The 27,210-nt window shown below is 38.5% G+C and overlaps 1 protein-coding gene across 1 annotated transcript in view; it reads right to left on the reverse strand.

Annotated features, from left to right (window-relative positions):
• Nucleotides 1–491: 491 nt before the first annotated feature.
• The window catches only part of osbpl6 (oxysterol binding protein-like 6), a 44,854-nt gene continuing 18,135 nt past the window's right edge, over nucleotides 492–27,210 (reverse strand). Inside the window, exons 3-23 of the mRNA XM_063005559.1 lie at nucleotides 23,317–23,439; nucleotides 21,499–21,552; nucleotides 20,634–20,747; nucleotides 20,328–20,498; nucleotides 18,146–18,281; nucleotides 17,329–17,432; nucleotides 16,212–16,304; nucleotides 14,044–14,212; nucleotides 13,482–13,612; nucleotides 11,624–11,731; nucleotides 11,367–11,504; nucleotides 9,850–9,937; nucleotides 8,105–8,358; nucleotides 6,548–6,685; nucleotides 5,663–5,726; nucleotides 4,737–4,815; nucleotides 4,195–4,339; nucleotides 3,947–4,091; nucleotides 3,159–3,285; nucleotides 2,328–2,450; nucleotides 492–2,120 (exon numbers count right to left, since the gene is read on the reverse strand). Of these exons, the coding sequence (XP_062861629.1) occupies nucleotides 2,012–2,120; nucleotides 2,328–2,450; nucleotides 3,159–3,285; nucleotides 3,947–4,091; nucleotides 4,195–4,339; nucleotides 4,737–4,815; nucleotides 5,663–5,726; nucleotides 6,548–6,685; nucleotides 8,105–8,358; nucleotides 9,850–9,937; nucleotides 11,367–11,504; nucleotides 11,624–11,731; nucleotides 13,482–13,612; nucleotides 14,044–14,212; nucleotides 16,212–16,304; nucleotides 17,329–17,432; nucleotides 18,146–18,281; nucleotides 20,328–20,498; nucleotides 20,634–20,747; nucleotides 21,499–21,552; nucleotides 23,317–23,439 (2,613 nt within the window). The 3' untranslated portion in view covers nucleotides 492–2,011. The remainder of the gene's footprint in view (nucleotides 2,121–2,327; nucleotides 2,451–3,158; nucleotides 3,286–3,946; nucleotides 4,092–4,194; nucleotides 4,340–4,736; nucleotides 4,816–5,662; nucleotides 5,727–6,547; nucleotides 6,686–8,104; nucleotides 8,359–9,849; nucleotides 9,938–11,366; nucleotides 11,505–11,623; nucleotides 11,732–13,481; nucleotides 13,613–14,043; nucleotides 14,213–16,211; nucleotides 16,305–17,328; nucleotides 17,433–18,145; nucleotides 18,282–20,327; nucleotides 20,499–20,633; nucleotides 20,748–21,498; nucleotides 21,553–23,316; nucleotides 23,440–27,210) is intronic.

Here is a 27,210-nt window from a genome sequence, read left to right on the forward strand (position 1 = left end):
AGCTAAATAAAGAATTACAAATTACAGTTTCTTGTTTTTATTGCATTTCACAAAATGTCCCAACTTGTCTGAAAATAGGGTTTCTATTAAGAAACAGAAGCAGGGATGTCCTGATCTAGTTTTTTTTTCTGTATTTCCAACACAATACTGATATTTTCACAATACCCCAGCTATTTGCAAATGAACACTATAAAAAGTCAGAGGCATGAATGAGCGGCAGACTGAGTCCTGTGTTCACTGCATTGTTCTGTGAATTTATTGCCAATCCAGTGGCATGTGAAGCCCCTTGTATTTCACTAAGTTTACTTTTTTAATCGTTTTTGACCTCCTACAAAGCTTTAAATGTTTTTTAAATCAGTCAGATGCTTAAAATTAAAAACTGCTTTTTGTTTTGTGTGTGTGTGTGGGGGGGTTACACTAAACGTACTTGCTTGCAAATATGGGAAAATATCTTTACCATAGAATCATGGTTTAGTGTTTGATAAAAAGGGTTGTTGTGACAGGAAGAGCTTTGATCTTTATTGTGAAATGAAACATTGAACATTTCTTTGACTTTTTTTCTACTCGTTCTTGTGGACCGCTCCCTTCTTCTTTAGCTGACACTGGAATCTGGCACTGCTTCAACAATTATAGGACATTCAGAGTAGCTACAACCAAAGTACATTTGAAAATGTATTTGAGGACAAGATCTTACGGTAGACATGGGACCTGGGATGAATAAAGCCAGTATAGTGAGAAATTGACAGTTAAAAATCTGTCCTGCCCAGACCTCTACCGCCCAGATATTTTGTAAATATGTAAAAGCTAAAGTTAATCTAAAATTAGGGTTTGGATGTAATGCATTGGATGCACAGTAGCACAGAGCAGTCTGTGGGTGTCTATTATGCAGTAAAAGTAAACAGAGCTGCTGTTGGATTTCTTTTTCTGAGCAATCAGTGAATTATACATGAGCAGTATAAGAATAGCCTGAACCTGGCAGACAGACCAGACTTGTAGCCAAAATACTTTAGCTTATACATCTTTACAATAGTGGCAATAACTCCTGTTACTAGGGAATGGGTAGTAGTTTAGGGAAATAAGGTCTATTTGTGGTATATTTGCCGAAAAATGTCTGCCAGCAGTATATATGCTAAAATGCACTGTTAAGTATTTGTGCATCCCAAAGCCAACAACCAAATTTTTTTTTTTTGTGAATGTAAATGGATAAATATACTGCTATATATCCCACAAACAGATACTAGCCCAAGAGCTACTCAAATGCCCAGAAGTCTGCCATAAGCAAAATCCACAGCATTTTGTGGTACTTTTAAAAACATATGATGAAAAACAAATCAACTTTTACTTTCTAACCACAACACAAAAAACACCAACTCAGCTTAGGTAAGACCAGATCTTGGTCCCTATTAGGGTAGCAGACGGTACTGAATTAAAAAAATTCAAAAATGGACTGGCTGGTCTAAATCTGCCTTGATGTGGGGCAGACTCCATGTCCCTGCACTGGCAATGAGGTTTTAAGATCTGACATTTTACAAAAATACTGTTACATTTTAAAACTACAATTGATATGTTGTCATTATAGCATATGCCAATGAAAGCTGCCATCTAAACATGCAGGATATTCTCTATACTGTACGTAAATCAAGAGATAAATCCACACGCCAAAAAATCAAACAACCTTAGCTAAAACCATAAAACCAGGTATTTAAAAAGCGGATTCTTAAGGCAAGGCCGTATTGGGAAGCCCAACAGGCTTCATTAAGACAGATCTTCTATTTGTTGTTAATGACCCTGTCTCTGCCTGTTAGTATAGAGAAAAACGTCTAGATACAGAAGGTGGTAATGTGTAGTCTGGCCTTATTCATTATTAGCTTCCTTAAGTTCGTATTTGCAGTTGTGTGAAAGCCCTCGGTACGGTCCTCTGCCCCTGCGCTTCATTGTAAGCTGCATTGTGCATAGGTAAAGCTTCTGAGTCTGTAGCAGTGGTGATATGTTTTGTACAAGCTTTCAGATGCTACCACAGTTGAGGATTTTCCATCGTAAGGAAGCCAGGATCCTTACGCAGCTCCCAGTATGTGTTATTGGACACCCATCTCTCTCTCTGGTTTGAGTCAACAATTTTTCTGTGAATATAAATACATCAATGGCATAAACAGATTAAATAGCTTTATATAAGTGTTAGAGGTTAAAGCTTTTTATCATTGCATTGTACAGTATAATAAAACTCACAAACAGAATAAACATTACAGAAGATGCCAAATTTAGTAGATTTAATACACTGTCATTTGAGACTCCCTATTAAAAATACTCTTTTGACTATGATAACTCACTTAAAAAAGCGTGGCTGGTGTTTGATGTTGGCCTCATCAAATCGCTTCCTTCTTGTTCGCTGCAGATCCTCAATCCTGTGTTTTTCAGATGCGGCTAACTCCAGCTTTCCCTCCTCCAGATACCTGTACAAATAAGTTATTCTGTAAATGCCATGCTATTAAGATGTGAAATTATGACAAGTTGCCCCTTTGCACCTCTCTAATTTCACATGCCCATTGGCTCAAAAGTCACACTATACTGAGTAACACTATATAACACACACACACATATATATATACTGTATATACAGTATATACAGTATATATATACTGTATATATATGAATATTTACTAAATATATCAAATGTATTTGTTAGGTTTAAATCGAATGCTTATCAATATGAATCTAATGCTTGTCATATCAATATGATAGCTTAAGCTGACAGGTAGAATTAACTGGTTGGGGAAAACTAATGGTAGGGCTTTTTGGTGTTTTGTTGTATAGTTTTATGATTTTTGTTATTTGGATTTAGTTTTTATGCTTTAGTGTAGTGGGTATTGATTTGGTAAAGTGGTTTTGGTGTTTTTTTTGTGAGGGTGTGGTCTATGTATGTGTCTGGGGTGTGTGTGGGAGGTTGGCTGATTGTGCATGGGGTGTTCATAAGAATGTGGTTGTCTATTTGTGTGTGTTGTAGAAGGATTTGGGGTGTGGTGGAGGGATGGTTGGGTGAGTTGTGTGATTGCAGGGTGTGTGTAGTAGTGGGGTATAAGGTGAGGTGTGGTTGTCTATGCATGTGTGTTGTAGCAGGATATGGGGTGTGTCTGTGTGTGAGCGCATGCATGTATGTGTACCTCTGGTCTGGTCTGAAGCGGGCGTCTGTAGGTGGAAGCAGGTCTTTCATCTCAGGACAAAGTTCATTAAGCTCAATAGCAAACCTGGTGAAGCCATAGTAGAGCTCATAGTCTGTGGGCATGGAGCCTGCAGGGACGCATCACCCACCACACACATCAGTAATGAAAATAGTTGCTATTTAAGTAAAAGCATTCATGCAGCAGTGTGTTGTGTGTCTGACTAAAATAGCTTTGCTATTTGTGTAGGTTTTTTGTTACCCTAAAGCTGTTTAAAAGACACTGTTTTCAATAATGGAAAATTAATTTTTTCAATTGTGGGTGTTTTATAATATCACTGAATGAGATATAAAAAGCACCTAAGCATGTCTTAATTCTTAGCCTCACTAAGAAATCTTAATGATATGCTCCTGTAATTCATGATCCAGATACAACCCACAGAGAGCAGTATTGTGTACTGAGAGTTACGCACTGCTCTTCCTTATGCACCTTCCCTGTTCAGGTGCCTTTAACCAGCCAGAAGAGGCTGCAGTTGTGGCAACAATGAGGAAGCTTTATAACCATCCCTCCTGACAGCCAATTATGAGGAATCTTTCTAACCGTCCCTCCCGTCAGACACAGCCAATCATGTCTGTGTATTTGGCAGTTAATACCACACAGCTGCGATTCAAACTCAGAGCTCTGAGGTGGTGGACTAGCAATGCGACCTCCCTAGCCAGGTAATAACATGGGTCCAGATTTTGACTTTCAGGTACTAATCTAGAAGTTTTGAGTCAAGGCACAACTAGTACCTGGTCTCCAGATGCATTTAGCAGATGGTGGGACTCCACAGTAAAGACCTTCATGCCATTTTCCAAACAGTCTGTGGACTACTTTCCCCTCCTGGTCCATCACAAAGCCCTGTACTTCATTTACACTGGAGCTCCAATAGTTACCCTACAAGCACATGTATAGCATGTTAATAAAAGCTTGACATAAACTGAGTAAAAAGGGATTTTAAAAGAAAGACTGGGAATAAGTGGTGTGTGTTGCTAAATACCTTTATAAAGGTGAGTTTGCAGATGCAGACACTGCTCTTGTTGTTTCTGATGGTGATCTCTCCGTAGTGCTCAATCCACCTCCTCCCACTCAGAATATTGTGCACACACGTGGTCACCTTATTCCACTCATAATGATCACCGTAACTACAGACACAAAGCATATGAGCTAGCCTTGAGCTGGTGGTATACAGAACAGACAAAAGCATCACCACAGACTGGAGGGTACACTTTAAAGAAAAACCTGCTTATCCTTTTAGCAGACTTCATCTTATTATAGGTAGAATGTATTCTGAAGGACTATGAGTAAAGTCATCCTCCTGATACCAGTGGAAGCATATTAATCTGCACATCTTTATATTTGCCATTAGAAGCCACAGGCAGTCAGGCATGTGAATCCCAGACATAAATGCAGTGCAGAGTGCACTTGTGTAAGATCTGACATACACTGTGATGTAACTCGCCCATGTATTTTGGTGAAGACATGAGCTGAGATAAATTAACTTAGTTTAACATGAACAATAAGTAGTAAAAACTTCAGTACCTGGGAAACATGACGTTGACTGTGCCGATGGGAAGGATTTCCATAGACTTCCCCCAGAATTTATTCTTCCACCTGACATCTAACACAAAATCACATATACAATAAGCAAGTGGAAGTAAAAACACAATGACATTATGATCAACTACAATTTTCTGATCTTGGAGATTAATAGCCATAAATCAGAACTACTATAGCAAAACTACTATAAATGTGGCAGGACGGTCTATGCTAAGAAATAAAAAATGACTACAAGTATAACAGCTATTTTGTAAAAAGAATAAGTTTTTAAAGGCTTTGACATAAATCTGATGTGAAAAAAAACAACAAAATACCATGTTGCCCATTTGGTAGACTCTTTAAAGTGACTTAAAACAGAACAGAATAGTTGCTGGGTGGAGGTCCTGATCAAGAGCCCAACAACGGCAAGATTTGGTCTCAGTTTATTATTTAGTAAATCCTCACATGCTAAGATACCTTGTACATCACAGGTACAGTACAGATAAAGCTATGAGCCAATCAATATCGTATATAATACCGTTCCTACCACCACCACCACATACACACACCCACCCACACACAGTGCGTTCAGGGATATATTATATGCTGAGCTGATGGTAGTTACTTGTAGTGCATGTGGTGAAAGTAGCAGACATGGGCAAAAAGATTTGACTGACTTTGCCAAAAGCCAAATCTTTATGGCCAGGCTATTGGAAGTATTTCTCATGGGCGGCTGTGGTGAGAATCCACCAGAAGTGATCCAAGGAGGAACAAATCATGAACTGCTGACAGCTGGGCAGGTAAGACTAATTAATGTGTAGTGATAGGGTTAATGTGCCACAACACTGTGCATGAAACTCTTCTGTGTATGAGGCTGTGTATTTGCAGGTCAGTCAAAGTGCCCATATACAGGGAAGGGGCAGACTTACCTTGCCAGAAGGTGAAGTTTTTGGACTCACAGTGGCAGGCAGAGACGGGGGGATGATGGCTCACCTAAACATAAATATATTATTAAACCAGTGGACATTACTGAGCAATTCTGAATAAAAATGGTTTACTCATTCTGAACCATTTAATGCTTTATGTCAAAGTATCTCAAAGTTTGAGTTTAAATGTAACACTTGTAACCTAGTTCTTATGACTCGTCCATGCTCACTTTTATTAAAACCCCAGCTTAATTTCTTGATGGACCATTGATAACCTCTAATAAACAGTTTCCATAAGTGCTAACAAGCTTTTGACACCTCTCTTGTGGAATCTCTGCTCATTCTTCTTATGGTAATGCTTCTGACTCTGAAGGTTTAATGGCATTTGTGTTGCAACTGCTTCCTTTAAATTCCATCAGAATATTCCACAGAATTTAAATCTGTAGACTGGGAAGGCCACTCCAGCATATTCCAGGACTAATTCCTGAACCAAGCTTCGGTTGACTTGGAAGTGTGCCTTAAAGTGTGAGGTTAATTTGATTAAACATTTGTGGAGAGACATATCCCAGAAGACTTAGCTGTGATTCCTGCCAATGGAGCTAAAGGAATATCAGTAATTTTGATAAACATGTTTTCACTAGGTCATTATGGGTGACTAAGTGTAGATTGGCTAAAATGACAATTATATCCATTCAAAATGAAATATACAACACAATAAAGTTATTAAAAATTCAAGGGATCTGAACACTTTGTGGGTATGTAATATATATATATATATATATATATATATATATATATATATATATATATATATATATATGTAGTCTATATATAACTGTAGTCTGGGAGGCAGGATGAAAAAAAAATCATGATTGACAAACTTCTTACCTGTTCAGCAAAAAAGCAGAAGCCCTTGTCTTCCCGGATACATTCGTAGGTCTCCCCTAGGATGGGGTTAAAGGGCTTGCTGCCTGCACGGTAGTATGTGGAGGAGTACGCTGAGACAGCAAACGCAGCTACCAGCGCCTACAAACACATCAGTCACAGCTGAGAACTCATTACAGGAAATTAGTGCTGACAGAATTTGACTGAACAACTTAAAGAACGGAGGTCTTAATGAAAGAAAAGCCCAGTAAAGAATCTAATAAATTCAAGGTGATTTAGAGTGTGGAAGGGCTATAAAGATTAAAACCAGGTAAAAATAATGTAATGAGGCCAGAGGCTTAACAGCACATTTAACCACAGGGAACATTCAGTCACTAAAAATAGTCCAAACTAACGGATACCATAATAGTGTAGCTAGATACCATGACATAGTGTATCTGCATGAATGAAATAAACATCCATCTATCTATTTCTATAGAATTCTGTCATCACACTGCTAGATCCCTAATGTATGCTGCTGCTCTTGCATGATATTTATTGAGAATCATTTACACCTAAGATTAAAGTATTCACTGGGTTTTATTTATTGTTAAAACACAGACTTGCATCATTTACATGGTAACTTACCAGGCTGCTTCCATTCACTCATTTGACATGAATGTCCCCTTACACATAATACTGTTTAACAAATCTCACATACAATATCTTGGTGGCTTCATTGTTTCACATAATTGGTAATGAAGAATTAAACAGCTCATTCATTTCACCCTTTTTCTCTTAATGTAGTAGCTCCCATATTCTTTAACTGTAATACTAACACTGCTTGCAGCATCCCTGCTCTGACCGTGGAAAACTGCAGACTATTACGAGCCCACTCTAATAAAGATGCTGACTGTTTCTTTTTACCTACCGCAGGCCCACAGAGAGTCATATCATGTAGGGAGAGACACGCTATGCTGCCCACTATTTCCCCACCCCTTGTGCAGGTGCCACGAGCAGCCAGCAGAGGTCGTATTCACAAAAGCATAGTCAACCCAGTCAACATCTGCTGGCTGATTGATGGCACCTGCACAGAGACGGGGGATAATGTGATCAGGGTGTGTCTCTCCATGTGCAAAGCTGATCCACATATAAATCCGCCTCGAGCAGCAAAAAGATGCAGTCGGCTACTGCACACGTGTCCGAGGAGTGTGTGTTAGTCTCGGCTTTCCATTTAGGGTTGTAGGTCAACATCAGTAGAGGGGAAGCGTAATGAAAACAGGTAATTGGATATGAATAGATTGGGAGGAAAATTGGAGGAATGCAAAAAAACCCCATATGTTTAAATATATTCTATAAAATGTAAATGTTATGTATTTTCTGTATATACATATGTACATTTTGTCCTTTTACTTTTTCTTTAACTATTTTTGCCATTTTCTGTGCTGTAAAGCACTTTGAACTTCTGCTGTGTAAAATGTGCTATTTAAATAATTATCATATTATTAAAATAAAATGTTATATAAAATGTTTGGATGCAGAACAATACGGTACATTCCATCTTTAGGTTTAGAACCATACCATGCGTTCATAGGGGTCATCAGTTTCGGCTGCTTTGTCCAACAGCTCGGTGTACTCCAGCTCCTCACACATGTGCTGCAGGGTGTTGAGAGGCTCATTCAGCTCCACAGGCATGGCCACTTTGGACAGATCTTTACCAATGTTGTTTCTCAGGATATTCCACAGGTTAATGTTGGTGGTGTCGGGAGAGGGTGCAGCCAGACACGTACGCCTCCCATTACGGAACACACCTCCGACCACATCTCCATTCAGCACTGAGGAAAGGAAGCACAATGTGTGTTAGTAATGGAACTAATGCCAAATTTAACATGCTGATCTTATCACCCCATGTGTGCACCTGGTATTATATTATGGTTAATATAATACATCCAAATTATGGTTTAATCACAAAACATAAACATTTACAAATTAGTGGTGTGTGTGTGGGTTACTATTGGCTGTTTATACAGTCTGTTTTAAAGCTGTGAAGCTGTGGACAGAAATGCATGTTGACTGGAGCCACTGTGGAGCAGGACAGCAGCTGGCAAATAAAACCTCAACAGCACTTCCTAGTGCATTTTGGCAGAATCAGTCGCGGCTAAAGATGCTCCTGGTTATACCCATGTGTTTGGAAATCTCACCCACCACCTTTGCTATATTTTAGCTTATTAAATTTTGTACTTTAGCTTTGAGCATAATAGGGGTGCTTCCAGAGAACTGAAATATAAACATATAAACATCCACCCACACAACTACCACAGAGGAAATTATTACACTGTCATGGCCAAGAAACATATTATTAATAACCCAATATGCTGTATTGATGGCAGAGTCTTCTTTTAAAATTCAGTTTGGTAATGTTGCATTTTAGACAGATATAATATCATAAACACAATTACAAAACAGCAGGATTTTAATGCAGATATGTGCTGTCTGACTGATCAAAGATTACAGACCTTCAGTTTCAGCTTCCCAGGATTTTCCAGGACTATTTGAATCTTTAAAATAATGTTATAAACTATGAATGGTAAAATCCCTACATTCCTTGCAACCTTGAATTGTTGTTCGTAACTATGCCGTTTTTTGCAAAGTGGCAAACCTCAGCCCATCCTTGCCTGTACACAACTAAACCATTTATTAATTTTAAAACCATTTTTAATACCCAATCAAAAAAGATCACCTGTTACCTGTTATCTGTTTACTTTAAGTTTGGTGTTTTCCATTATTCCACTTAAAAAGCTGACAAGATGAAACAATAATTATTTCGTCTTGGTGCTATTTTTAATAAAATACCAATAAAATAATTTATCAACTACTGCTTGGGTGACGGGACGGCACAGTGGGTAGCACTGTTGCCTCACAGCAAGAAGGTCCTGGTTTCGATCCCCAGGCAGGACGGTCCGGGTCATTTCTGTGTGGAGTTTGCATGTTCTCCCCATGTCTGTGTGGGTTTCCTCCGGGAGCTCCAGTTTCCTCCCACAGTCCAGAAACTTGCAGTCAGGTTAATTGGAGACACTGAACTGCCCTATAGGAGAATGGGTGTGTGTATGTGTGTGTCTGCCCTGCAATGGACTGGCGCCCCGTCCAGGGTGTTACTGTGTGCCTTGCACCCATTGAAAAGCTGGGATAGGCTCCAGCAGGACTGCAGTGAACAAGACCAGATCAGATAAGCTACCTTGTCTAATGCACAGGCTCTGAGTTAAGGATAAGAAAGTGAGGCAAAGACGGACAGGAGGAAAAAGCAGCCATGACGAGTAAGAGCTTACTTTGTCTGGAAACATTGTCTGTAACGCTGGCATTGTCCTCTGAAATGTTATCACTCACATCACTGACGTAAGACTCGTCATCAGATCCCTAGGGGTGGGGGAGGGGTGGAATAGGATAGGGAGGTAAGGAAAAACAGGAGGAGATGGGAGGACAGTAATAAGTTATTCAGTAAACATGACTCTTTGCAGTAATGAGTTTTTAAGTGCATTTGCAGTGCATTTGTGCATGTCATGCCTCTGTTGTACTGATGCACGGCAGTACTGAATCACCCATTGCAGTGCTTTTTTGTCAGTGCAGAATTTAAAGCTCTGAACAGTGAGCTAATCAATACAGACCGAGCACCTCCTGTCCACTGTACAATATGCATGACGTAACATTTATTAGTATTGTATATAAAGGTGGCCTGCCTTTGTGGTTTATTAGTTTAATGTCAAACTGAAAATAAAATAAACCTTCAATGTAGGTCAATATTCCCCCAACACCACCACCAACAAAATCTAATTACAAAACATTTGAACTAAATCTTTTTAAACAAAATCTATGTCACTAGTATTAAAATAGAATTTAGATACTAATAGTACCTTCCTCTCTCAACAGACTGGAAAACTTGGTAAACCATTTAACCCATCAAAACTCTTCATCTAAAGCCTTATCTAAGCCATGCACCCACCTAATCTAACATATCCACCCACTTTTCTAATGTCTTATCTAATCTATCTACCCACCAAATAAAAGGCCTTGTTCTAATCTAACCACCCACCTTATCCAACCTATTCACTCTCATCTAACCCACACTTCCCACTGATCTAACCTATGTACATCACCTCATACCTCATGCAAACTTTCCACCCACCACATATAAACCATCCATCTCATACCTTATCTAATTCATTCACTGATCTCATCTAACCCATTCACATACTGCATCTCATACTCAATCCAATTCATACACATACCTAATCTTATACCTGACCCCATCTTATATATCTGACCCATCCACTGATCCCATCTAATTCATCCATCTACCTCATCCAACCTATCCTCTCATATCATCTGTCTCATTCTTCCATCTCATAATCCGGCTAATCCGTCCACATATGCACTGATATTCTGTAAACAATCCATTCAAACTATCCACCCTCCTCAACTAACCCACCAGCCTAACTCATATCTCATCTAAACCTTTACCCATCTAATCGTATCCATCCTTTTACCTCATGGAACCTGTCATCAAATCACATACCTCATCTAACCTATCCACTCTCATCTACACATCCTTCAATTCATCTAACCCCTTTTCCCAACTCATCCTACCACCTTAACCATCAGTCCCTCGTTCTCATTTTCTTTGAGTCAGCCAAAACAGTACAATTATTTTTTTAATTAAGGTTTAGAAAATGTACAAATAACAGGTTCTTGTTTTTATTGCATTTTACATTTCTTTACAAGTTCTTAATTATTTTATCTTTGTACCTCATTCTACATATTTTTATTGTATCTAAATATATCCTTTTACCTCATTCTCTGATGAGCTGGCTGAAAGCAGCACTTCCTGAGCGTCAAAGAACTCAGAGACTGATTCTGACATGGAGAGTCTGCTTTCATTAGAGGCCTGCTGTGTGAGAGGTATCCCCACATGGATCTGTTCGCTTGCCTGTCAGACGTAAACACCAACAGATTAGCCATACAAAAAGCATGTGTGTTATAGTGTTACCGAATGATGAGGTGTAGAGTGAACTGAATGTCAATGTGATGAATGTGGGGTGTGTGTACCTCATCAGGACTGCTGATGATGTTAACACTGACCACCTGCTCTGAAAGCACAGACTCTGAGTGGATACGATTCAGACGAGTCTTCAGCTCTGAATTCTGCGACAAGGCCTGAAAAAAAGGCTTTTTATGCTACTGTTTATAAAGTCATCCAAGGTCCGAGCTCAGAAAAATTCCATTCATCTCTGCAGTATTCATGTGAATAGGCATAACTGTGTGAATGGGAGTAAAACTAGCTTTAACTGCTTAGTCTGCTTAGCTTAGTCTGTATGTTGTAGGCAGGTTTGTTTGTTTATTAGGATTTTAACGATATGTTTTACACTCTTTGGTTACATTCCTGACAGAAATGGTAGTTACTCATTACACAAGATTCATCAGTTTACAGGGTTATATAGAACACAGTCATGGACAATTTAGTACCTCCAATTCACCTCACTTGCATGTTTTTGGACTGTGGGAGGAAACCGGAACACCGGAAGGAAACCCACGCAGACACAGGGAGAACATGCAAACTCCACACAGAAAGGACCCGAACCGCCCCACCTGGGAATCGAACCCAGGACCTTCTTGCTGTGAGGCTACAGTGCTACTCACTTAGCCACCGTGCCGCCCTGTAGGCAGGTACATTGTCCTAAAATGGACACTACTGTACTAAACCATATGACAATTTATTATGTAGTAGTGTAACTATTTTAAACCAATCCGTGAAAGGTAATATGCAATGAGGAACAGAGGCAGTATAAGCAAAGATGAAGTGCGGAAGAGAAGTAAAGTCTGTCTGCTACTGGGGGGGACTTGTATTTTATGTTCTGGGTAATAGTGCAGCTTAAATTTTTGCTTTATTATTTACTTTTCTTAATGCATGTGTAAGCTGTATTTAATTCATCTATCCACCCATCTGCATTTCTGGTCCCTTACAACTCACTTTCAAACAGTCTAATGGTTAAATGTGGTTAAACTGCAAGTTAAAATGCAAGTTCATTATACATGACCCAGTTTTATGTAAAGTTTTTTACATATAAAAACAGTTGCTTAAAATATGTTTATGCACCAAACTGCACAGTTAGACAGTAGTGATAATTAAGTTGAACAAAAATCCAACAGTATATAAATCAACACAACGTTTCTATACATTAAGTGTTTAGATTCTCACAATAGGTGCACTTTTAACGATTACTGATTACTACTGCACTTTTACTGCCAGATACCTTCTCATAAACAATAAATGCCTCAGGTTTCTGACATTTACTTGGAGCTGCTCTTAGATGCCCTTTAGAGTAGCAGCCTTTAAAGCAAAGATAAATTGTTTAGCTTTCTTATCCTAGTGTGTCAGCTTTCTTGCTTTTTATGAACAGATATAAAATTGTGCAGCATGATTTGTTAACTTTAAATAAATGTACACATCTCAAGTATACAAGTATGTATAGAAACACCCATCGACATACCTGGAATAGAAACAGCAGTATGGGTGTCTGAAGACAGACTATAGCAAGCGAGATGATTAGTTAAACCTAGATAACAGAGATGCACTTTGGTCTCCTTAGATCAATCACAAATAAAGAGACTCAATATTTTTATTACTGCATCTCTATTCAGGTAATTTAATAAACACCTAATTCTATTTGAAATTAGATAAATAAAAATAAAACAGAGCTTTTGAAAAATAAAACCCTCATAACCCCCTCACATATAAAGCTATTTAACTAAGCTGTGAACAAACCAAAGTAATTACACAGAAACAGAATGATAAATGACAACTGCATAATTTTCCTCCCTATCCTAACTTCATTTAATCTAATCACACTGTAAAACATATGGTGCTGCAAATTTACAGCTGTAATTTAAGAAGATCAGGACTGACCTGTGATAGAGAGCGTCTGAGGGTCATAATCTGAGCTGACTGGCCTGACAGCTCCTGCGCCGACAGCACCTGCTTGATTTTTTCCTTTTCTATAGCCACCGTGTTGAAGGCAGACTTCAGCAGTGAGTGCACTACCACACAAAAGAGTCGTTCATTTACAAAAGCAACCTTCAGTTTTAAAAATATTGCTTTTCAAGACTGTGAGCAAACGTCATATTAGAACAGACTTTACAGGTCAATTATATGTGGTTGGGTAGATGGGGTAGTGTTATTCTACACACTAGAATAAGTGTAGTATTCTAGTATAATACAAATTAAAGTATGATACTGTATAGTTGTAAATTACAGAGCTAGGTCATTCAGCTATATTATCTTAATATAATACATTATGTCCCAATGCACAATTTGCCCAAATTCAGGGGATTATTTGTATTTTTCCTCTTATTTTAAGCATTTAATTTATTTACATTTAAAAGAATTATCTTAGTTGCATACTGTTACTACTACAAATAACTACAACTGTGACCTGTTGATATGATGTGTAATTACAATGAACACATACCTTTCTGAGCGATTATACAAAAATCTTCTTGCAATTTGATATAATCACTGGTACACTCAATGCCATCAGTCAGACGGGTGACGGGAGCTTGGTAATCAATAAGCTCTGCACATAAATTTGGATTGGAGGAATGGAGACGCATTGGTGACATACTTGCGCTTAAGGGTACCTGTAGAACACGCAAACACATAACATGCAGAATCACATACATAACTTAAGATCATGCCAATAAGCAGTCATTTTCTGGATATTACAGAATAAACAAACCCAAGTAAAAATACAAGGAGTTAAATAATATCTGTTTAGAGTTTGTCAAAAGACGTGAGAAACTCAGCAAACAGGATTTAACAATTCTATGGTCTAATGAGACCAAAATGTAACTTTTTAGCCTTCCTGGAAACCGATTTGTTTGGCAGAAACCCTACACTTCTTATCATTCAAAGAAGTCCATTCCCACAGTGAAGCATGTTTTCATTGGCAGAAACTAGGAAACTTTTGACAAACAGTTGACAGGGGGACTCAGGGACAGGACAATGACTTTTAGCACACTGCCACCTTGGATTGGCTGAAAACTGAAAACCATAATGTGGTAGAATGGAAAGTCAAAGCCAAGAGCTTAAAAAACTGATGTTCCTCTATCCAGACAGAGCTTATAAGCAATCTTGCCAAAAAGAATTTGCCAAACTATAATGACCCTAATGTGCAAAGCAGAAGATTTGCAAATGTAACTGCAGAGAGTGCAACTAAAACATCATTATTTTGTCACAATATAAACTATTTTAATTTAAAGAGTTAGATGTATTGTGTTAACTGACTGATGACTTCCCAATTAAGATCAATTCTGTACATTTTCCAGCTTAAAAAATTAAAGAAACTTTTAAGGCACTGTAATTTAATTTATTTTATGTTTTGCTGTCTTGGTTAAGTAATGATGATGGACTGTGATAGTGCTTTAGCTAATGTAATAATAATACAGTACATTTGGCAGAGTACAGACGTGTAAATTATAAAACTAAATATACAAACAGGATATGATATCTTTTAACTTTTCTGAAACAAAGTTCATGGTACAGTAGTCGGACAAAACTGACCATTTGTCCTAATGATCAGATGTAATAATTAAAAAATGTGTGCCATAAGGTAGAAGTTGCTGGAACATGGATGCCACTGGAGAGTTCCTGCCATGCAAGAAATAAGTCCATACACCTGCTTTTTTCTTCGTCTATGTCATTAGTTACAGTGCCACACAGTCTTTGTTTATATACAACAGACTCTAAGCCAGTGGCAATATCAAGCTGACTTGACAGCCCTTGTTTTATCAGCTTCTAACTTACTGCTGACTATTTTAATGGTTTTAAGATAACATCTGACTCTGACATCTGACATCTGACCCTTAAACTTTTGAAAAGTGTATACTGGAAATTCTAAATGTAAAGAAACTAAAAATAGTTTAGAAAAGAAGAACATTTAACCTTTATTAGACGTTTACCTTTGCTCTCTTACTCTTAGTTATGGCTATGGTGAGATTATTGGGAGGGCCAGCTTTGTGTGTGTGTGTGTGTTGTTATTGTGTGAGTGTGTCTGTGTGATAGTTAGAAACAGAAAGAAAAAGAGAGAGAACCGTTGACCACAAACTGCTAAGTAAGAGATAAGTCCCAACAGACTGTCCTGTTAGAGGGAAATAAAGGATGAGGTAGAGCTCAAGACAACCACAAAATGAAACAGTTTTGTTTCTCTGTCACCTTTGGTATTTCACCAAAACAACAACAGTTTAGTAAAAGCTATCTCATTTATGAATTTCAAAGTATACAGTGGGACCTTGTAACTTGATGTCCCCTAAACTTAAAATTTAATTTGTACCCTTTAACTCAACGTTTCCCTTAAACTCAACGTTTCCCTTAAACTCAACGTATAGCGACTGCTGCTTTGCTCAGCCCTCGGCTTAAGCGTGCGGTAAAACATCATGCGAACATGAGACGAATCTGCATTTGTGTGGAATAACCATCAAGTTTACTCTGAAAACTCCACGTATCTGTGTTCAGCTGGTACATCAGAACAATCAAAACAAAAGTTAAAAAAGAAAAAACTATTCTGAAATGAAAAGAGATACACACACATAATAACAGGACATTTATTTGAAATGAGAGCAAATTAGAGAGATGATGTACCTGCAGTTGCACTTTTGTGTCTTTGCTGACACTTTTTGTTCTCCATCTTCTGCTGACTCTCTTGTCTTTCTTTGACAAATCTACACAGTTACTCTAAGTTACACGCAACCATGTGATTAGTCACACACCCACACACACGCACACAGATGATAGCGAGTTAATAGCACATAACAGCAGCATCTAAGGAACTAAAAAGCAGAAGAAATTGCATTACGGCTAACAGCTGTTGGGTAGCATGGTGTGATATACATACAGGAAAAGTCGACTGGGACTTTCAATTTAATAGAACCATATGTATCCTGTTTAAATAGATACTGTACTTAGTCTTTAGATCAAACTAATACTTTAAGGGTGTGCACCTTGAGTCTGGACTAGACTGAAGTTGTGCACCCCAGCTATGTTGTATTAATTCATATAATTATTACAATGTAATGTTAATACTCTATTTTGGTTTATTTAGCATTGTTTTAGGTGTAGGAAATACAGAAGTCAGGTCTTTATAACCTTAAGGTACTATTTGCAAAACATAGCATATTATTGCTTTAAAATGAAGCTATAATACCTTAATCACACATAATACAGCATCTAATTAAACATTTAAAAATTATTAATCAGATCATGGGTAATAGCAAATGCTCATCACGCATTAAATCAATGTAGATGGATGATGATGATGCATGCGCTAATACACAAATAAAACAAGTCTTGGGGATAAAGCAAAGCTGTATAATTTATCCACAGTCCACACACATGAAAACAAACACAAAGGACTGTGCACTTTAAATAAATGAATAATCAGAGGAGACCTTATATGCTTTGTAGGCCATTTTGCTAAAAGCTTTTCACTAAAAGTGCAGAAAGTTGGGCAATGTTGGGGAGCCCTTATGCATTGTTGCATCTCTTAACTGTAAAAAAATGTGCTGGCAGAACCATTAATTTAAAAAAAGCTATAAAATGTAAATAATATTATGTAGAAAGTACATGCACACATCCACACGCACATGCACACACACAAACACATCTCACATCTGTAGGTTTGCACCTAAATCCTAACACGTCGGCTGAGTGTAAGTGTGTGTGTGTGTGTGCGTCTGTTTCGTTTGAGAACATGCAGTACCTGCATATCTGTGAAGCTCGGTGCTGACTGTGTTCTTTGTAGAATTTCCAAACTCTGCAGCAGTCGGCTCAGCTCCATCAGACTGGATTGACAATGAGCAAGCTCTGAAACACAACACACACACACTGACTAAATACCCTCTTGTTCCCTTTGCCGCAGAAATAGAAGCTTTACTACATTATCATAAGCTGTTCCTCACATATCTTTACGTGGCTTGAGTTAAGAGAAATGCAGCGCTGACAGACAGTGTGTGTGTCGCCTGTGTGGTGTGAAGATGAAATGAGTTCATCTTCAGCCTTCTAAGTTTGTAAGATAACAGTTAAGAGTAGGTGATACAGTGATATCAATATTATGATACATTATGCTACAACATGCTTTTAGGCTGCTTGGGTGGCACTAGCCCACCACCACTGTGTAGGCTTCTATACAGACATGGAAGGCTGTGTCTGAGGAAGAGGATGGCTTGTGATGTACTGGTGCCTTGTCCAGGGCATTACTGCCTTATGTCCAGTGTTTCCTGGTGCAACCAGACCCACAGTGACCCTGACCATGTTAAAGCAGTTATTAAACATTGAACTGTGTAATTAGTGTAAAGTCATAGGATGTCTGGCATCTATTTAAATGTCATATCATATATTCATATGGTTTAGAGAGAGGGAGAGGATGATGAGGTGAAAGTTTGCTGGAAGCAGGCACAGCTTGCTGTAGGTGCTTTTTAAATGGGTGTTCTGTGAAGTGGGTGTTTCATGTACTGTAGTTTGGATGTCCATTTTTTTGGTAACAGAAAGCGTGTGGGAGTGGGGTGTATTTTATCTACCTTCTGCACATTTGTCCATTTCTTCTGATTCCTGCAGCCATGCTGCTACTTTGCTCTGACCGTTGCTGTAGGACGGTGGCAGGTTGGTGGTGCAGGGCAGAGAAGGTTGCCAGGGCAAAGAGTTCGGCTTTACCTGCTGCAGACAATAAATTTGACTTAAATGGGGAACTGTTTACCTAAAGATCCATCATAAAAAAAAGCTTTTAAACAGTTGTTAAAATCTGGCAATAAACTTAAACTACATGCAGTTACATAAACACAAAACTACACACATTATGCACTAACAGCGAAGGTCTTGCCTTTTCTTTCACACTACCTAGTAACAGCCTAACACCAGTATAAAAGTAGTCTGTTTCCTAAAAGGATGATCTACACAGGGAATTTAATTAATAACTTACTGAACAACTAGCAGCCCGTAGGCCAGAATCAGCCCTTTAGTTCATTTTACTAGCCACTTTTGATGAGTCATTATTCGATAATTACGTAGAAATAATTATACTTGTTTATGTATTTAAGCTTCATGAGCCAATGGTGTTCAGTTTATGCTGCATCATATATTATGAATAAGGCCCTACCTAATTCACGGCCGTGTAAATCGCGACACGGACCGTAAAATGAGCCTTTTCCTATTTAATATACAATTTACTGTGAAATGCATTGAAATGCGGATTAGACTCGGGTAAAACACGAGGGTGGGGGGGCTGGGGTGTTAGAACACGGACAAGTATTTTTGTATTTGAGACAGAAAATGAAGCCTCACACCGTCGCTATGATATTTTAGGTTTACATTCAACCATTAAGGTAACTGTGCTGTGTATTTTACTGTATTTTACCTTCCATTTATTCTTTCATTCAGTTTATGAGTGTAATCTAATGACTGACGTGAAATGTGGCATTTTGTGATTTTTGACAAACGAGGTCCGTGAAATTAGGCACATTTTGCCGTGAATTTAGTAGAGCCCTAATTATGAGTGCAAAAGATTGAGGAAAAGTATTACTGAGTGAGTGGTGCCATTGGCTAACAATTGGTGGATTCATTTCATTTCAGCATTCCTTCATTTTTCATGCATCTCACCCTTACTGACTGGCAGCACTTGACACACTGTGTACAATTTAATCACTCTGGTAACACAGCAGGAGATTGAAGCCGACTGAACTGGCTTCACTAGTTTCATCATCCACATTCCAGCCTACTCATGCTGAAAATCCTGATTCTTATGATCAGAAAATAAAATATCAAACCTTTTGTGTCAGATTTCAACTCACATACCTCGTCCCAGGCTCCGGCTCATGGGCTCATGGGGGGTGTTAAAACACGGACAAGTATTTTTGTATTTGAGACAGAAAATGAAGCCTCACACCGTGGATGTTCTAGGTTTACATACAACCATTAAGGTAGCTGTGCTGTGTATTTTACCTTCCATTTATTCTTTCATTCAATTTATGAGTGTTATTTAATGACTGCTGTGAAATGTGGCATTTTCCTTAAAAATGTGAAAAATCTGTGATTTTTGGAAAACAAGGTCCGTGAAATTAGGCACATTTTCCCGTGAATTTAGTACGGCCCTAATTATGAGTGCAAAAGAATGAGAAAAAGTATTACTGAGTGAGTGGTGCTATTTGGTAACAATTGATGGCATCATTTTACTTCAGCATTCCTTCATTTTTCATCGCTCCCTTACTGATTGGCCGCACACGACAAACAGTGTGTAACCCAACCAATCCGATAACACTGCGAGCACAAGATTAAAGCAGAATGAACTGGCTTCACTAGTTTCATCATTCACATTCCAGCCTACCCATGCTGAAAATCCTGATTCTTATGATCAGAAAATAAAAAACGCATTAAAATCAGTGTAGCTAATTTGTCAATTCCTATCTGCCTATGCAGAGACAGAGAAGACATCCTTTAAATGGTAAAAAACGCAGTTAAAACTTGTAAACTCATCCTCAGGCACCGTATCTCCTTGTTCCTGCTTCAGATCCTCAGAGAGAGAACACGCATTAGAGGAAAGGCGCAGGGCTGTGTTTTGATGAGTCATGAGTCATTACTAAGTTACACTGAGTGCATCACGAAGACTCTCTCTGGAGGACAGTCATAAATCTCTTACTTTTACCCACACACTCAGAAAAGACTGACAGTAAGAAGTCGAAGAGCTTGTGTGTGGGAGCTTGTTTTCACCTTGGTTTCGTGAGCAGAAGCGGGGGTTGTCTGAGGTGAATCTAGGGTGGTAGGAGGAGGGAAGGTTCGTAAGCTGGCATCACGAGGGGAGCGCACGATCTCATTCTGTCTGTACAGCCGGTGGTGACGCAGCTTACACACCCAGGAATCAAAGACATCCGGAGACTTCACCTACCAAACAGAGGGCAATGATGAGACAGACAACACATGTTACAGCATCTGTCTGTCTGGCATGTTGCTCACACACAAACATAATATTTATTCCTACTCTATTTACGGATTCGCTTCTCCCACTTCGTCTCTCACCTTGAGGTGGTAGATGTGCTCCTCTGTGTCCAGATCTATCCGCCGAGCTCTCTTTTTTATGGACATGACAGACAGGCCTACGTCTATACTGCCATGCAGCTTTCCTTTCTGTATCTGGCACAGATAAAGAGAAGTAGACTTACAATGTTGTTATTTTAGGTCTTTATATCAATGAGCTAAACCATCAGCTCTGAGTTTTTAAATAAAAAAGGTTACCCCTCATCCTCCCCACTCCCCTCGATCGCCAACTCGGGAAGATTTCTAAAGTAAGTAATGAAGGGCAGCCAAATCTGTACTGCACCTTAACAGTTTGAACACATTAGCATCCTGAAAGGACACAATAAGCCACTCTGGACCCCTGTTGTGGATCATAATAGTCACAATGCATTAATAACACCATAATTCAGGTGCTAAAATTCCATCTCTGACCTTAGATATAAAAGCTTTAGTAATGATAATATTAGCAACAATCATGCCACATTACACGGTCACTTCTGTATATGATAATAATAGTGAGTCTAATCATCTTAACAAAAAACCTATAGTAATTCAATTTTATCTACATGAAATCTAATCTAGCCTGAACATTACACCCAGCTGTCTAAAGATGTACAATGCATTCATTTCCACATTGCTGGGGCAGTTGTAGCCTAGCAGTTAAGATACTGGACTAGTAATCAAAAAGCCGCTGGTTCAAGCCCCATTACTGCCAGATTGCCACTGTTGGGCCCTCGAGCAAGGCCCTTAACCCTCAATTGCTCAGACAATATACTGTCACAGTACGCTTTGGATAAAAAGTGTCTGCTAAATGCTGAAAATGCAAAAATGTAAATGTTACATTTTATTTACATTTTACTGTACTTACATCAATGGGGGACTTGGAGTACTTTAATATTCCATTATCCAGTACAAAGAATCTCTGTGTTAAAAAACAACACAAGACAAAAAATAGTTACAAAAACATGATTAGAAAACATTGCAAAAACAAACCCAAAGCTCTAATCTGTTCTTTTTGCAAAACATAAAGAGTAAAGTAAGACCACTTGCAAAATATGTGAATAAATGTAATATGCATTTAAGGTTAGTAACAATTATAATGGCAAACAACTTCTTTTTACACCTCACATCTCAATAATGGTCCAACATACTTTAATATACACAGTTTAATTGTTTTTTTAACAGAAGAGCTTTAAAATTAGATCACAGTTCATTTAGGATCTATCATTTTGCTGCTTGTTCACTGATACTATCATGCATACTATCATGTGCAGGCTTATTAGAATTCAATTTGCTATCATTTTCCCAAACACTTTTTTGTGGTGTTTATCAGGTGCAAAGTATGGCTTGTTTAAATAAAGATCTAGTTAGATTAGCTCTGCATCTTCAGTGTTTACGTTCTCTTTAAACAGATCACTAATTGCAGATGTGTTTGAGATTAACTGCACTCTGTCACACAGAAACGGTTTCTTTTACAGCCCACTAACAATTTGTTTAGACTGTGTTGTGCTGTGATCTTTTAATTAGACTGTGATTAAAGTTTTAATGATTAGATGATGTTGATGTATAAATGACGTATAAATACAAGTGTTCACTCATTAGGATTAAATGTTGGCTACTCAGCAACTAACAAAGCCAACTTAAACATCACATCACTCCATTTATTTTAAATAATCCTGCCTTTCCCAAATATTCAGCTGTATTTATTAATTCTTTTGATTGGTACAGAAAATAGTGTATAGATATCCTTATATAAGTTGGAAGAATACACCAAAACCATACACTGTAGCCATAACATTAAAACCACCTCCTTGTTTCTACACTCACTGTCCATTTTATCAGCTCCACTGACCATATAGAAGCACTTTGTAGTTCTACAATTACTGACTGTAGTCCATCTGTTTCTGTGCGTGCTATGTTAGCCCCCTTTCATGCTGTTCTTCAACGGTCAGGACCCCCACAGGACCACTACAGAGTAGGTATTATTTGGGTGGTGGATCATTCTTAGCACTGCAGTGACACTGACATGGTGGTGGTGTGTTAGTGTGTGTTGTGCTGGTATGAGTGGATCAGACACAGAAACGCTGCTGGAGTTTTTAAACACCTCACTGTCACTGCTGGACTGAGAATAGTCCGCCAACCAAAAATATCCAGCCAACAGCACCCTGTGGGCAGTGTCCTGTGACCACTGATGAAGGTCTAGAAGATGACCAACTCAAACAGCAGCAATAGATGAGCGATCGTCTCTGACTTTACATCTACATGGTTGACCAACTAGGTAGGAGTGTCTAATAGAGTGGACAGTGAGTGGACATGGTATTTAAAAACTCAAGCAGCGCTGCTGTGTCTGATCCACTCACACCAGCACAACACACACTAACACACCACCACCATGTCAGTGTCACTGCAGTGCTGAGAATTATCCACCACCCAAATAATACCTGCTCTGTGGTGGTCCTATGGGGGTCCTGACCATTGAAGAACAGCATGAAAGGGGGCTAACAAAGCATGCAGAGAAACAGATGGACTACAGTCAGTAATTTTAGAACTATAAAGTGCTTCTATATGGTAAGTGGAGCTGATAAAATGGACAGTGAGTGTAGAAAAAAGGAGGTGGTTCTAATGTTATGGCTGATCAGTGTAAATATGCATATGGTGATACAACATAAGCTGAGGCATGTCTGACCTTGTGCCAGCCCTTCAGTGGCCATTTTCTCTTCTTCAGCATAAAGCCCTCATGTTTATCAGGCCTCTGGACATTCGTCTGGCCAATCTTCAACCCCTCAATGATCTCCCAGCTGTCGGCTTCCTATACAAGGCAAAATATGCATGTGTAAACAAATCCAAATGCATATGCTTAGATTTATGATGGGTAACTCAAGTGGTCTGATAGGGTGACACACAAAAAATACAATGTAAATGCATTAAGATGCATTTTTTTTAGCGGCGCCTGTTGTCAGCACATCTGCTTCCACACCACTAGCTTTCTCACATCACTTAACACACCACATTAAAGCAAAACAGGGATTAGGAACAATTAAAATATCCTTAATTATTATTAATGACATTAACAGTTCAACTGCTTCAATGTTTTTATGTACCACTAGACTCCACTCACACACAAAGAAGATTTGCAGATATGTGACATGCAGAGATTGTGGGCAGTGGTGGCTTATTGGTTAGGGTGATGGATTATTGCTCAAAAGGATGTGGGTTTAAAACCCCACCACTACTATGCTTGAACGAATGAACGAATAAATAAAGACCCTTTAACCCTATGTTTAATGTCAAAATGTAGAAATGTGAGACTGTATGCTCACATTACAACACAGGACTAGATTAAATTCAGGATTCATGATCATCAGTCGAATGAGACCTCTACAAAAACCCCATTGACCAGATGATGTTTGGGTTGTGGACCAATCTCAGAAGTGCACTGACACTAATACAGTAAAACATGGTTGTATGTGTTAATATGGTACATGTGTGTCAGGTGTAGCAGTGTTGTTTGTTTTTCAAGTATGGTTTAAAGAACAATTGCTAACTGGGTATGTGTTCCTAATAAAGAGTTTAAACATATTTAAAAATTCCAACAGCACTGCTTCACTTTATACTACAGACAATAAAATATTGCCATTTTTCTTTGTCATTTATTATACTGTAGATTTAAATTACAATGTTTTTCTATTTTCTTTATGCATTTTCTCCCAATTTAGCATAGTCAGTTTGTTATCCACTGCTGGGGGATCCCCGATTGCAGTCGAGGTGGGTACATTGCTGCTCACGCCTCCTCCGGCCCACGCCCACTCTGCACAGGCGCCTCTCTATCTGCCAATCAAGGTCCTTACACAGCGTTTGAAGACCCGACCCACATAGTCCGGCCGTCCCGCCCTAGCATAACTGTGTCTGCTGCAGGCACTGCGAATTATGCCCGTTAGATGGCGCCCAGCCGACCGGTGGCAAAGCCAAGTTTCGAACCGAGGAGTTCAGAATCTTGGCGCTGGTGTGCTAGCGGAATATCCCGCTGTGCCACCTGGGCACCCAAATTACCTTTTAAATGAAAAAGTTGACACTTTAAAAATTGGTGCTATGCTATATCATATTAGGTCAGATGGCTGAGTGAAGTCAGTGTTTCTTTTCTCAAGGTCACACATTTAGTTGTTACTGACTCCCATGTTATAATACAACACTTTCAGGGTGGGAGATAGGTCATTATTCGGCACAGTAGCTTTAGTCTTTAAAGGAAAATTCAAGCATGATTAAAAAAATTCAAATATTTCAGACACACTATTATGCATTTTGCAATGTCTATCATGTGCCAGCTGGAGTAATTTAACATAGTGGTTAGTCAGTGCTGTATAGAACAGGGGTTCCAAATGTCAATCAAGCAGTCTGCAGTTCATACTATTTACACAGACCCGTGTATAAGCAGGAATTGAAGTCTGGGTCATAGCCATGTTTGCTGTCTTTTTTTTAAATACAGTATTTTTTTTTAAGAAATATAGTTTTTTTTTATCTGTTGAGATTACTGCATGCTGAATCTCATTCTCAAAACCTGAACATGTGTAAAAAAGAGCTGAGAACACACAGAGGTACACACACTTGTGTTGGCTGCACAGAAAACAGTAAGGTAGCTCTAGTTAAGAATCTTCTTGATTCTTTGTGTTTACCATTGATTGCATTTAAACAACTTTAAGTGGTACAATATCCTCTCCCTCTCTCTCTCACACACACAATAACATACTCACAGAGACACACACAAATCTACTAATGCAATAAATCAACACTGCATGGACAAGTCCAAGGGGAATTCTTAAAAGAAAATGGAATCTACAACAAATGTGCTGAATTTACACTGCACCATTAACACGATTTATCAAAACGAGACCTGCACCAGTACAGCTACAACACTTGACCCACATTCTGTATCTAACTGTGTGTGTTTGTGTATTAGGCAAAACACAGCTGGATAAAAGCATTTACTTCCAGAGTGTCAGTGATAAGTGATGCATCACCTGCTAGAGTAATGCGACCAACGCACGGCAGGCTGCTGAATAAAAAATTCATCACACCGAGTGGATGCTGGGAATATACCTTACAGCATTTTAATACTGAGAGGAGCCAGTGTGCAGGCTGTCCAGAGTCAGTCTACAGGCTGCTGTCTTAGGTTTCGACAGAAGACACTGTCCTGACTCCATACAATGAAACATGATGGACCAAGTTACACCAAACCAAAATACAAACGACTTTGGTAAGATGGTACAGACAGCATGCTAACCAAACTAAATGACTAAATATTTACTTATTATTTGATTAGTGGCTGTATCGCAAATCTCACACTGCAACAGTGTTTTGCCAAGAATCATGACATGTGATTTTGTTGAATTAGTTAAGATCAAACTAATTCTTATTTTAAAATAAAATCAAAATCATTAATAAGTAAATATTTTTTTGCTGCTGAAACTAAAGACAGGTCTACATCTGACTCTCAGGGAAGTGGTAGCTTAGTGGTTAAGGTATTGGACTAGTAATCAGAAGATTGCCAAGTTGCCACTGTTGGGCCTCTGAGCAAGGCCCTTAACCCTCAATTGCTCAAATCGTGTTCAGTCATAATTAGGGATGTAACAATGCACCACAACACAGTTAAAAATCAGTGCACATGTGCCACAATTCGAATCGGTTATTCATTTAAGATGAATCGATATTCACTTTAAACAGCAGAGGGCACTGGCGCTATTCACCTCGCCTGGTTGACGGCCCTTCACAAAGTTGCCAGGTAGGGGATTTTCCAGCCAAATTTATTTATGTGAGGGTACTCTCTTTATTTGTATTATTTATTTATTTATATAATGTTGAATTTGTTTTAAAATTTCATTTAAGTTTTTTTACACAATATGCATTATTTGGCATAGTTTGTACCTACCTCAGAAATGAAAGAGCATTCATTATTTAGATAAATAAAAGATAAGCAAAAATACAGTATTTTATTATTATTTTTTTAAGAGAAATAATAAAAGGAATCTTTGTCATAATTTGTCTTAAATTTCATTTTGTTTAAATCGTATCGTGAACCCAGTATCATGAACCGTATTGCATCGTGGGTAGAGTGTATCGCTACATCCCTAGTCATAATTGTAAGTCGCTTTGGATAAAAGCATCCGCTAAGTGCTGCAAATGTAATGTAAACAGCAGGGAGATGCAGGAAATTGGGATTCATGAGCAGGAAAAGGGAAACATTTTGTGTCACACTGAAGGTTGTTAATATGACAGGTTCTGAGCAGATGTGTTAGGAGGGCAATTCAGGAGATTCACAACCTTATTACTTTTCCTTTTTCCTGTTATTGTGTTAAAATACACTGGATTATTGAGCTTTCTATTTTCTTTGTGGAAGTAGAAGCTTGAGCGGAGGATTTCCCCTCAACCAGTGAGGCAGCAACTTTTGTTTGTTCTTCTAGCATGGTTTCTGGAAGCTTGCGTATTTAAAACACACACACACACCGACACACCAATTTAGATGCTTTTATTAAACACATCTTTTACTCTCCATAAGCACTACAGATTAATCTATATGCTGTTTTTT

The sequence above is a fragment of the Trichomycterus rosablanca genome, chromosome 12 (genome assembly GCF_030014385.1).
Source record: "Trichomycterus rosablanca isolate fTriRos1 chromosome 12, fTriRos1.hap1, whole genome shotgun sequence".
NCBI lineage: Eukaryota > Metazoa > Chordata > Actinopteri > Siluriformes > Trichomycteridae > Trichomycterus > Trichomycterus rosablanca.